This window comes from Pteropus alecto, unplaced genomic scaffold (genome assembly GCF_000325575.1).
Source record: "Pteropus alecto unplaced genomic scaffold, ASM32557v1 scaffold413, whole genome shotgun sequence".
Classification (NCBI taxonomy): domain Eukaryota; kingdom Metazoa; phylum Chordata; class Mammalia; order Chiroptera; family Pteropodidae; genus Pteropus; species Pteropus alecto.
In genome coordinates this window covers 1246687-1260289 of record NW_006434120.1, presented here as the reverse complement: position 1 = coordinate 1260289, position 13603 = coordinate 1246687, and the positions used below count along the sequence as shown (strand labels likewise).

General features: G+C 32.7%; 1 protein-coding gene across 1 annotated transcript in view; it reads right to left on the bottom strand.

Moving 5' to 3' along the window:
- Positions 1-1281: 1281 nt before the first annotated feature.
- Positions 1282-13603, bottom strand: part of CKAP2 (cytoskeleton associated protein 2) — a 19241-nt gene continuing 6919 nt past the window's right edge. The window contains exons 3-9 of the mRNA XM_006909001.3: positions 11966-12044; positions 10785-11650; positions 10131-10335; positions 8823-8993; positions 7050-7119; positions 2466-2709; positions 1282-1972 (exon numbers count right to left, since the gene is read on the bottom strand). Coding sequence (XP_006909063.1) covers positions 1717-1972; positions 2466-2709; positions 7050-7119; positions 8823-8993; positions 10131-10335; positions 10785-11650; positions 11966-12044 — 1891 coding nt within the window. The 3' untranslated portion in view covers positions 1282-1716. The remainder of the gene's footprint in view (positions 1973-2465; positions 2710-7049; positions 7120-8822; positions 8994-10130; positions 10336-10784; positions 11651-11965; positions 12045-13603) is intronic.

Below are 13603 nucleotides of genomic sequence, written 5' to 3'. Positions count from 1 at the left end.
TGTACTCAGAGGAGGAACTAGTCCTGCTGCTAAGTGCTGCTAAAGTCTGTGTGCTCTACCACATCTTTTAAAGATTCCTTTAGAAATATCTTAAGAAAGCTCTACCCTAAGGAAAAAAATGGCTTTTTACATTTCCTCTTAATATACTTACTTATTCTACCTGGAATTTATTTTCGCAGGTGGTATAGAGATTGAAATTTTTTGTTCTCAAAATGGATGAGTGGTTCACAGTCATTCTTTACCGTATTGAAATGTAAAATTTATCATTTACTAAACTCCCATGTAATCTTAGGGTTACATTGATCTATGCCAATGAAAAGTTCCTTGACTTAATAAATTAGGAAAAAAGCAAGCTGCATAATCATATATGAAGTATGGTGCCATTCATATCCAACAAAGCAAAACAAAATCCACAAAATCTACATACACACGTGTTTATGTACTTGTCTATGTATATGTTAAATACACAGAAAAAGTTTGTAAAGTTACCATACTAATTTTACATTTAAGAAGGGTAGTGAGATTGGAGTAGAGGGACTCTGGTTTATCTGTATTCAGATTTAACATGTGCATATTTGGATACACAATTGTCAATAGTAAACCTCCAGGCAGGAGTCTTTTTCCCTGGGTAGTTAGTTACTTTGTTGTTCCATTGACCTTCACTACCCAACCTTCATACGATCATCCAGTGCCTCATATTTACATATTTCAGGTCTAACTACATGGAAAAGACTGGTCTTGGAAGTCCTGATTCTAAAAACCTATGAAAAGGATTCTGGCAGTCCAGCTTGAGTCAGTTATCCATTTTGGCTAATCAGCCAGGGGGGGACAAGCAGATGACATGGTACAAAATGACCAGAAGGGATTATCTCCACTTTACCCTTCACAAAGATAAGGTTCAACTAAGTAATTTCTCCAGGGTAACTTAACTTTTAAGGGAAGGCAGGAGCCAAGATTTTGAATATAGGTCTGTTGGACTTCAAAGCTCATGTACCATATATCACATCCTTAAATGTTACTGAAACATCATTATGTAGATATTTTAATTTATTGTATTCATATTGGGTATACAGTTTAAAAAGCAAAAATTCTATTCTCTAGAGAGAAAACAATAAATAGAAAATAGATGCTATTATACAAATGGAATATATGAACGTAAATAAGACTATGTATGAGATTTTCAACCACATTCGTATTAGTTTTAAAATTATACAGTCTCTTACAATGACCAATTACTTATTTGAATAGTTGAGTTGGTAGAGGATCTATGCCATTTAAATATCAGTTCAAAGACATAAAAAACAATTTTATTGGTGGTACTTATGTGTGTGGGGAGAAGAGAACTGTTTACAATATTTAACTATCATGTTTCAAGAGACATGATTTAATAGTGAAGTTTTTATATTACAAAACAAGATTAAGTGTTAGTTATTTTAGGAATACCAATGAAACATGAATGACATTTACTAATCATATTCAAGGAACATAGTAAACTAGTTGACAAAATTTACCTATCTTAGAGAAAAATCTTTGCAGAGATAATGTAGGATTTAGCTTTCCGACGCACAGAAGGCAACACCTACTATAATGTCTATGTTAGTAAAAGAGCTTACTGCAATGAATACTTGGGTACCTGGCCAACTCCTGACCTAAGACGTACAAAGCCACAACAAACAAAACACCCCAGGAATAAAATCCTCATTCCTTAGCATAGCTTTACGTTTCTTCTGTTGTTTCAGTCTCTGTATACATCCGGCACAGTGCTTCATTAGGGCGGCATATAAAAGCATCAGTTTCATCTCCCAACTCTGTTAACTGTTCCAATGAAGACACGCAAGGATAATGGTCTTTTAACATATCTGGCAATTTAGAATTCTTGTCTTGAAGACGTCGAGAACGTCTAACTGGTGTTAGAAACTTCAGCTCTTTAAACATAGAATTCATTTCATCAAACTGAATCTTCTTTTTTACACTAAAAAAAACCCCACAAAAGTATTTGCAGAATTAAAAAGCATGTTAATATTTTTACTTTGTAGTTTATGCTATTTATCATACTATAACTTATATGTTACAACCATGTGATTGTCTTATAGAAAAGAGGTACTGCAAGCTCCTTGAAATAAAGAGCTTATTCTTTTCTCTATTTTTTTAATAACTTATACACAGTAGATAACTTGAATATTTGTAGAATTGGCTAATTGAATTATAAAACCTGTTATCAATAGTATACAGTCAGCAATTAAATAAAATGATGTAAAATTTTTTTTTTCAAAATGGCAATATGTAGAGAAAGCAAATACAATATTTAAAAGGTGAAATGTCCCAATGACATTCAATTTGTTTGAAATCTTTGTATTAACAAATAGTAATTCTAATCAGAAGCAATCTTAAAGATTTTAAAATACCATATTTATTATCCTTAAGTGTAAAAACAATTCATAGCACATGACAGTTTATGAGCTTACCTTTGCAAGTATGGTGTAGTAGACACATTATATTTAATTAAGCAACTCTCCCTAGTTTCTGCACTAGGGGTTTTAACATCAGTGGTTGGATGTTTTGTTTTGTCATCTTGCTCTATTTCACGATCTTGAAATATCACATTTTCTATTTCCGGGTTTCCTGATTCTAGATTACTACCACCAATATCATCAAAGTTGACTTCTTGGATTGGTTCCTTGGTTGCACAAGCCTCCTCAAAATTTTGTCCTATAGAAATACATTATAGATTAAGCTTTTGGTCAAATTTAAAGAACAAAATCAGAATATGTTGAAGTATTCATAGTAGGCCAGATTTTCAAAATAAAATAACCAATCCATCTCTTAACCATGACTTTTCATAAGCAAATACTGCTGACAACTATTTAACAAATATTTATTAACTCCCATATGTCAGGGATTATAGATACAATATAAGAATGACATCATTCCTGTTCTTTAAGAAGTTCACATTCCATAGAAGAGACATATAAAATAATTATAAAACGAGAAAAACGCTGTAATTGAAGTAAGAACCCATAAAAAGAATTAATTAACTTTGTTTGTGGGACAGGGAGATGGCTAGGGAAGGCTTCATGAGTAGCATTCATGCTGGATCCTGAAAAATGAGTACTTGACAAGACTAAGGAAGATGACCTTGGGTATGAAACTTAAAGAAAACAATCTATTAAGACAACATTAAAGGGCCAGTGTGCTCTGAATACAGGATAAGGAGCAAGGTCAGAATGTGGTTAGGAGGTGATGAGTTTTGATAGGTAGGAAGGGGCTAGATTGTAATGAACTTTATGTGCAAGAAGTTTGGTAAAAAATGCACTAGAGAGACAAAGATATAATTAGCTTTGGTCACTATAAAGGGTGGTTTAGAATGGTAGGGAATGAAAGCTAATAATATGTAATGGTAAGAAGACAAAGTTGTTTTAACAGCCTAAGCAAGGCATCAGAAATAGGCAGTGAGAAGGAAGAACCCAATTTAAGAGTTTTTTTTCTGAGCTAGGAGTTAATAAACAAAAGAATGCATGTGTATGTCTGAATTAGTGTACATATTGGGAGCACCCTTCAAAAATTTCTTGCTTAGGAGGTCTTTAATGACAGAAGAGAATTTTTTCTTTTTCTCTAAAAAGAATTAATTAACTTTGTTTGTGGGACAGGGAGATGGCTAGGGAAGGCTTCATGAGTAGCATTCATGCTGGATCCTGAAAAATGAGTACTTGACAAGACTAAGGAAGATGACCTTGGGTATGAAACTTAAAGAAAACAATCTATTAAGACAACATTAAAGGGCCAGTGTGCTCTGAATACAGGATAAGGAGCAAGGTCAGAATGTGGTTAGGAGGTGATGAGTTTTGATAGGTAGGAAGGGGCTAGATTGTAATGAACTTTATGTGCAAGAAGTTTGGTAAAAAATGCACTAGAGAGACAAAGATATAATTAGCTTTGGTCACTATAAAGGGTGGTTTAGAATGGTAGGGAATGAAAGCTAATAATATGTAATGGTAAGAAGACAAAGTTGTTTTAACAGCCTAAGCAAGGCATCAGAAATAGGCAGTGAGAAGGAAGAACCCAATTTAAGAGTTTTTTTTCTGAGCTAGGAGTTAATAAACAAAAGAATGCATGTGTATGTCTGAATTAGTGTACATATTAGGAGCATCCCTTCAAAAATTTCTTGCTTAGGAGTCTTTAATGACAGAAGAGAATTTTTTTCTTTTTCTCTTCTTTTTGGGTGGAAGAGATGGTGGTATGGGGAAGCAGTGAAGGAAGACGAAGAATTCAAAATAAAACATGTTAGATGTAAAATACTTGTGAGACATCTGATAAATCCATTAAGCTGAAAAGACCTCTAGATTTGATTATTAGGAAAATATTAGAGATTTTTACTAAGATGTTTCAGTTACATGACAAAGTGAATGTAGTTCTTTTAGTGGGAAGAAGTTGGAAGTGGAAGAGAGGGAATATGAATTCTTTAATTCAACAAATATTTATGAGCCAAGCATTGCATTAACACTGGGGATGCAATAATGAGGAAGATCAGACACTGTCCTAGTCTATCAAGTTTACAGTGCAAAAGACAAGGCAAACAAGCAATCAAGTACAATAATACTGCACAGAGAAAAAAAAAACAGTGAGCACAAAACAGATACATCTAATCTAGTTGGGTAGGGGAAGAAAGGTGGCTGTTAGAGAATGAGGTCTAAAAAATAAGGAGGAAATCAGGTTAAAAATAGAAGACTGGCTTGGATAGACCCAGAGGCAAGATAGATAGAATAGTCCTTTCTAGGAAATTAAAAAAAAACTAAAGAAAGAAATTCAGGGATGTGAAAGAGTGAAAAAATGACAAGAAGCTGGAGTCAGGAATTTAAGCAGTTAAGTGACAGGGCATTTTGGTTGCGGTGTTGAGAATGGATTGAAGCAAGAGTAGAGAAGCAGGCAAGTTAGGGGACTATTATTGTAGTCCAGGCAAGAGCTGTAATGAAAGTAAGGGTGAAGAGGAGTAGATGAATTTTAAGAGATGCTTATGAAGTTAAACTGAATTTGACTGGCTGAGGAACAGGGCTGTGGATGTGGGAAAGGAGTGAAATATAATATAATCCCAAAGTTTCTGGCTCGGAGAATAGTATGAGTTATTGAGACAGGGAACCAAAAGAAGGATAAGGTTTAGGGGGAAATGTGTTCAAGTTGGGATATGCAGGATATTGAGGTATCTGAGATACACACAAGTAGTACTTGTCTCTCTTATTTGTCTTCTATTTCCCAATGCTATTTAGAAATAATCTTAATTTGTAAAATTTATATCTACAACTTTTAATTACCTATTTCAGAAAGCCAAGAGTTTGTCAATAGCATTTCTTTTTCCACCTAAACAAATATTCTACCTGCTAGAAAAGATTCCACTAACTAGTATTATCCTATTAAGGAAAAATAAGATAGAAAACTGAATCAGATTTAAATGCTGTTTTCTCTTTCCACATCTCTCTAGAGCCAGTGAGAATTATGAAAAAGAAGGCTTTTTAAATGAAATTCTTATTTCCACTTCGCTGTCTTTAGACCTAAGACACAGGAATGATCAACACAATAAGTCTAATTAACATCTGATCCATACACAGTTACAGGATTTTTTTTTTTATGATAAAGACTTTTAAGATCTATTCTTTTTGTAAATTTCAAATATGCAATACAGTCTTATTAACTGTAGTCATGCTGTACAATACATCCCCATGGCTTACTTATTTTATAACTGAAAGCTTCTATACCTCTGGATCCCCTTCACTCATTTCTCCAAGTTGGGTTATTCTTAAACTTTAAAATTCTCCTTTTGTTTGTGGTATACTAGCCTTTCCTGATTTTTCCCTCTATCTCCCTGACCATTCCCACTCCAGCTCCATCATTAAATATAACTAGTAAGATCAGATCATATACATCTTCTGTATGTCCCCTGGGGGCATATTAACAGCAACCATAAATTGAAATATTCATTGTTGAACTAAACATACTGCCAATAAAAGATAACCACCTCCCACACATGGGTAAACTATTAGCATATTAACCTCATTGAAGGTTTTTTTTTGTAACATGTAAACAAAAATGTGTATAACACACTTAGAATTTCAATATGATCTTTGATTTTATTTAAAGTTTAGCCCTCGACCTAGGTCTCTATATTTTAAATTCATTTTGTCTACTGAAAATAAGGTACTTATAACTAATCTGAAAAGCAATTTAGCAGCATGTCACATGAGCCGTAAAAAGTTCACTGTTTGACTCTTTTTAAAATTAATCAAAAGAAAATAACCAAATACAAGCAATAATGGTATATAACAGGTGCTCAAATATTTGTGATTGGGTAATACAGTTACAGTAAAAAACTGGTAATAACTCTATTAAATAAGGAAACAAATTAGCTCACACTTATGTAATGATTTCTCCTCTCTCATCTAAGCTAATTAATAATATTAATAAAGGCTAAAGTTTAATGAATTTACTATGTGCCACAGAATTTGATACTTATATACATTATTTCGTTCAATGGTCCCACCAATCTTGAGGAAGATAGTAACATTATCCTATTTTACAGATAAGAAAGGGGTTAAATTTCCTGTAAGTTTACAGCAATTGGCACAACCTATATCTGAATCTAGAAAATGTTTACATTTTATATACTTGACAGCTAATTGAATCTCTTATCACCTCTCAACCTACTATTCCTACAAAGAGAATTCCTAAATGAGCTTCTCTACAGCGTAGAACAGATGACAGAATTTTATATGTAAAAAGTCTTTAGATATCATCTAGTCAAACTGCCTCATTTTTAAGACAGGAAATTAAGGCCTAGATAGGTAAGGTAACTTTCATAAACAGATTTGGGTTTTGAATGAGACCTCCTAATTAAAAATTCTTTATACTATACAGAGCCATTGAATCTCAGAAATATGTCAACAGAACTATGAGGAAAGATCAACCTATATATTTAAAAAATGAAAAATAATAAAACAGTTTAGCAAAGAAATTTAATAAAATCAGAATTCACCTGAAGAAAAGAAAAAAAATGAACTTACCAAATTTAACTTTTTCTTGACTCTTCATTGTTAGAATATCTACAATTGCATGTCGCATCTCTTCAATAGGCTTGATTTTTTTAAATGAAGAAAGCAAACCCATAAAAGTTTTATATTCTCAGACCAGACATTAACTTTGTTGTCCAAGTTGAAAATATTAAAACCAGTAATTATAAACCACTTATTTTGCTATTCAAATTGAAAAAAATGGCTGTCTTTTCTAATTTATACAATAAAAATGAACTTAAGGGAAAGAATTTTATCAGTTTAAAATTTTTCTCCATAATTTTTCTTAAGTCTTTGGTAACTTACTGTTTGCCTGATATGAACAAAATTAGTGAACAAGTAGTAAATTAACATTATTAACATCTATTAAAGAGCTGATTATATTTAAATTTACTTTAAATTTTTATTGTTTACACTTTTCCTCCTACGTTCGAGTACATGGTTATATTTTTGTTTCGCATGGTATTAAATGCATCTTTGAACAGCTCGTTTCAAAAATTCAACAGTTCACTAATTGTCCATCATATGCCAGATATTATGAGTACTTCCTGTGTTCCTCTGAACTACCAAGCCTGCCAATGCAATAAATTAAAGACATTATATAAAAGGAATATTCTGGCTCATATTCTTAGTTCTAGAACTTAGTCTTGAACTACTCACCCATCCTGCTTTCAATTTGCTTGGCTAATTTTGATCCTTGTTTTCCAATTTCTGCTCTAGTGTCACATCTTTCTCTTTACACCACTGCACTCTATGAGAACCTTAGCTGCAGTTATACATTCTAGTTATACTGCCATAAGCCACCTTAAGTAATATCCCTTCTCGTTTAGTGTAGTAGGGAACTAACAATCCCTTCCAGGTGGGATTCCGTCAAATGCAATTATCCTTCAGCAAAGTGATTTATATATAATAGCTAAGCTATTGAGAGAATAACTACTGAATATTTGATTTCTGATTCAGGTGAAAGGTCAAATAGCATTTGTTGGCTTTGCTGAGACTATAGTGAATAGACCTTTAAGCTTAATGAAGAGCTAAAAAGAATTTTTTAAAACTCTTTGTAAACAATCTCCAAGAATGCATTTTTGAGAAACCTGGTCTAAAGGAAATACATTTTAGAAACATTTGCCCATAAAAACAAAACAAAACAAAAAACCGAACTAACCCAAAAGCCTCAAGATACAATTTATTCTACCCAAGGCTTTTTGTAGCAATAGAGTTGGAAGAGGTGAGAGATTATAGTATCAAACCACTATGGTGGTAAAAATGTCAGAGAAACTAGTGTATTGCCATTTTCCATATGTGAGCAGGACCAAACATATGGCATATAAATGTGAGTACATTAAGATACACTCCTAAAGTGAGAGTTCTCTTACAAAGCCATCAGAGTTTGCTAACATTTTTTAAGTTAATTTAATTCCATTTGTGTTATATTCAATAAATTTTAACATTAAAAATTCAATTTCCCAGATTTCTTTATCAATGAGGAATGTGCAAAATGACATGTGCTAAAATGTTCTCCCAGCAAGTTTCATTAAATGTACATTTCAGCTTACAGTATATCCATTTTCTAAGGTCTGATTATCCTGACTATATAAGCAAGTTTTAGAAGGTTGAGAAACAGCTTTTATAACATGCAATCCTTGTGGCCTTTAAATGTTCATTTCCGTGATATGTATTTCCACAAATTTTATTATGTTATGATGTGTTCCAAATAATCTTGACTCATTTACACTGTAATTAATAAAGAACAGTAAGTTTTAATCTCACCTGAGCTCCTGCCAGAATGGCCTTCTCATAGATTGCAATAATATTTTCAATAGGACTTGTGAGTGGTTCAATACGTGCCAGGCATATCCAGTATTTAACAAGTTTTTTGGCATCTGGAATATTTTTAATCAGGTCGTTCAGTGTGTCCAATATTTCTTCCTTTGGGCATCCCTAAAATATCAAGAAATAAAGTGAGTGATATCTTTTAGCCTAGAAAGTATGAACAACTAATTAAGCTTTCTATAATCAAGATCATTGATAGAGAAAAAGTTGATAGAAAATTATCCATAAATATATTCGTATTCATTATTATCTCCCTTACTCCAAACTTATTCTGAATAGCTAGCAAAAAGCATTATCAGTCCTAAGTACAAGGCACACATACACAAAAGAAATACTAGCTGAGAAAAATATTAGTAAAAAAAATGACTAACATTCTATTTGGTCTTGATGTTTTTCCTCATATATTGTGGGATTCCATTTATTAATTATTTAGTATTTAGAATTTTTTTTATCTATCAAATGTTTATGAATGGAAATAGAGTGCAATTTTTTTTTTTGTCAAACTGTCAGGTTTTGATATTAAGGTTAAAATGAACCTGTGATGGTTTATGTAGTAAGAGCTATATATATAGGTTAAGTAGTAGGACAGAAAAATTCCAAAGTATCAAAAAAAAATCCCAACTGAGCAGAAGAATCAGAGTTCCTCGGACTGTAATTTTCACTGGTTCTCAGAACTACAGAAAGTTTAAAGATGCTCAGGAAGACCAGAGTAAGGTCGGAAATTATACTGTGTGTATTCAGACTTGCTCTGGATCTTAGACAGTAGCGTGTGACCAAAAGAAGATTAAAGATAGTCGGGAAATAAAGAAAACATTCTGGAGTTACTTTATATAGTCTGTCAGATTTTGGTCCAAATTGTAGAATTCTACAGTGAATTCAAGACCATGATGATGTTGAATGAGATTAAGGGATTTTGTTTGCAAATATTTTAATTTGAATTTAATCTATGATAACAATGACTCACTAATTTGTTATTGCAAGTCTTTGGCAAATTAATAACATCTTAGAGGAATGCAGTATTTATTACTCAAGTAAAAAATTTATCCCTTTGATATATTTATATGAACTCAATGAAAATGCAGTCCATTAAAGGCTAAAGAGAAGCAATCTCACAATGAACATTAAGTCTACGTAAAATCGCTGACACAGAGTCTTGGTCAAAAAAGACTGATGATGTAATTTAATGAGATATTTATGAAGGTAATTTGCAGCTACAAACTACTACACAAATATAAGATACTCTACCTCATCAATCAGGTGAAGGCATTCAGAAAACGTTTTGTTCACTCTTTCGGTAAATAATCTTTGTTCATCTTCTTCTGCCATGGTAGTCCAAAAGGACCCAACTGGTTTTTCATTTTGTCCTTCAGGTTCAGGCTGGGTAACTACTGAGCTAGGAGGCCTTTTCAGCACTCTTCCTTTGCCAGCTCTCCACTCATTCAGACGAGCTCTACAGTTAGAAGCAGTGGATAAAAATTACTGTGACACTGCTGATAGCATTGCTAAATAGAAGAAAAGTTAAAAAATATTTCAGGTCTTTAAGTAGTTACATGTTAGTGGCATACATAGTTCACAAATTTGAAGAAAAAATATTAAACATATCAATATTAATTATATTCTCAATGACCCAAGAATGAATTTTTAAATGGGGAGGTTAGAAAATATTTCCCAATTTTATTTAACATTTTAACTGACGTTACATGAAACAGCCTAATAAAACATACTCAAACAGTATAACTTATGTTGTACTGTTCCACAATATAAACTTGCTTCAATTTGTCTGCATATGACAGAGACAATCCACACCAAAAAAGTCCTAAGACATTCAAGGAAATTATAAACCAAATTCACAAATGGTACGAAATTGAAAATTAAGCTAATTAAATCACACCTACTTACTTTCTCTCTTCTGCGGTTTCTTTGGGCTGAGCCGACTTAAAATTGATAGTTGCCTTTGCTATAGTATGTCTGCGCTGGTCAACAGTTTTTGCCTTTTCTATCAGTTTAGTATTAGCAGATGAAGCAGGCCTGGCTATAATTGCAGATGTGATGCTTCTTGATAGTGTCTTACTTCTTTTTACTTCCTGAGAACTGGTTTTGACACTAGATAAAACTGGATTTAATTGCAGTAATTTTTTCTCATGAGGCCCTTTCCGAATTGTAACATTGGCAGAGGTTCTACCGACGTCTTGTTTCACAGAGTCCTGGGTATTAGTGTGGTGACTTCTAATGGGAGGACGCAAAAGTTGTCTGTTCTGAGGTACAGTGTTCACACCTTTAGTGGTGGTCCTCATATCTGAGGCTTTGTCACTTTTCACCGTCACACTGTGGGTGATTACAGGCTGAGGCTTTGTGGCTTTAGAGATAGTGGTAGAAAGTTTCTTTGTTGGTGCAGAGCTTTCATCTTTGACTTGTACAGGTTTTCTAAATGAATTAACCTTAGACTGAACGATCTGGCCACGATAAGATCCAAGCACGGGTTTCTTGAGCGTGTTAGCATCTTGCTTCGGTTTTTCTGTAGTCATTGGTTTCTTTTTATTGTTGTTTTTAATGTGAAATGCTTGGCTTAATGTAATACGTTGACTTTGGGGCTCGTCTTTAATTGGTAACAACTGCAGAGTTTGATTATTATTCTCCAGATTATGTGTATCAATTGTTATATCTGAATTGGTTAATTCATTAGAAGGTTTTAAAGGAATACAAATTTTGTCCACTGTTATATTATTTTTGCTTCTTGTAGGTCTATTGACATTTTCTTTATCAGCCTAAAAGAGTTATTTAAGACAAATCAATATTTCAGAACTCATTTCTTTCAGAAAGAGTTTAGGAAAGGGAAAGGAGGAAAAGAGACAGTTTATGAGGACTATGTCCATATCTTACCATTTTTGTCTTAAGTTTCAGAACTTTTGTTTCTTCTTGGACCTGACCCTCCAATGTCATCACTCTTTGGTCTCTGCTACTTAAAAAAAAAAAAAAAAATAAGACAAATCAATATTTCAGAACTCATTTCTTTCAGAAAGAGTTTAGGAAAGGGAAAGGAGGAAAAGAGACAGTTTATGAGGACTATGTCCATATCTTACCATTTTTGTCTTAAGTTTCAGAACTTTTGTTTCTTCTTGGACCTGACCCTCCAATGTCATCACTCTTTGGTCTCTGCTACTTAAAAAAAAAAAAAAAAAATTAACCCCATACCAAAGAGATTTCCTTTTTGCGGGGAAGAGATGGAAAACTTAATAGTTACCAAACTTCATTTTAAACTGAGGCAAGAATTTAAGACATTTAGTTGTTTTAAACAAAACATTTCTATATTATAGGATTATTAAAAGGTATAAACAAGATTGCTGAAAAATTTAAAGCTATTTCCTTGAAAGTCTTAATAACCTATCCCCATAGAATATGTAAGCACTAGATAATCTCACTCTAAACCATTCTAAGTCATTCAGATAAATCTTCAAAAACCTTTATAAGCAATACTTTCTTTGGTTAGTTTTAGTTTTAACTACTCAGTAAGAGATTTACACTAAGAAAAATATTTAGTCTTCTTAAAAGAAATACAAAATTTTCATACTCACACTTCTAGTTTAATTTATTAAGAATATGGACTTTACAGGACCAGATGGCTTTACCAATGAATTCTACCAACCATTCAAAAAAGATTTAATACGTATTCTCCTCAAACTCTTCCAAAATAATCAAAGAGGAGGCAATATTGCCCAACTCATTTCATGAGGCCAATATTATTCTGATACCAAAACCTGGTAAAAATAATACACAAAAAAGAAAACTACAGACCAATATCTCTCATGAACACAGATGCAAAAATCCTAAATAAGATACTAGGGAACTAAATACAGCAACATATTAAAAAGATTATACACCATGATCAAGTGGGCTTCATCCCAGAGGTACAGGGATGGTTCAACATAAGAAATTGATTAATGTGATACAGCACATAAACAAATTAAAAAATAAGAATCATATGATCATATCAATAAATGCAAAAAAGCCTTCGACAAGATACAGCACCCATTTATGATCAACTTAAAATCGGTATAGAACAAAAGTACCTTAACATAATAAAGGCCATCTATGACAAATCCTCAGCCAACATTATACTTAATGGTAAAATTAAAAACCTTCCAAGATCAGGAACAAGGCAAGACTGTCCACTATTGCCACTGTTATTCAATATAACATTGGAGGTTCTAGCAAGTGCAATCAGGCAAGAGAAAGATATAAAAGGCATCCAAACAGGAAATGAAGAAGTCAAACTGTCACTATTTGCAGATGACATGATTCTCTATATAGAAAACCCTAAAGATTCCACAAGAACACTACGAGAAACAATAAGCAAATACAGTAAAGTCTCTGGATACAAAATCAACATTCAAAAATCTATAGTGTTCCTATACTCTCATAACAAAGTGTCAGAAAAGAAGTGGAAAAAATAATTCTTTTTGCAATTGCACAAAAAGAATAAAATACCTAGGAATAAATTTAACGAAACATGTGAAGGACCTATATAAAGAAAACTACAAGACCCTATTAAAAGAAATTGAAGCAGATACAAAGAAATGGAAAGATAATTCCGGTTCCTGGATTGGAAGAATCAGCATAGTTAAAATGAACATATTACCTAAACCATTATACAGATTTAATGCAATACCCATCAAAATCCCACTGGTACTTTTTAACGGAATAGAAAGAAACATCATCCG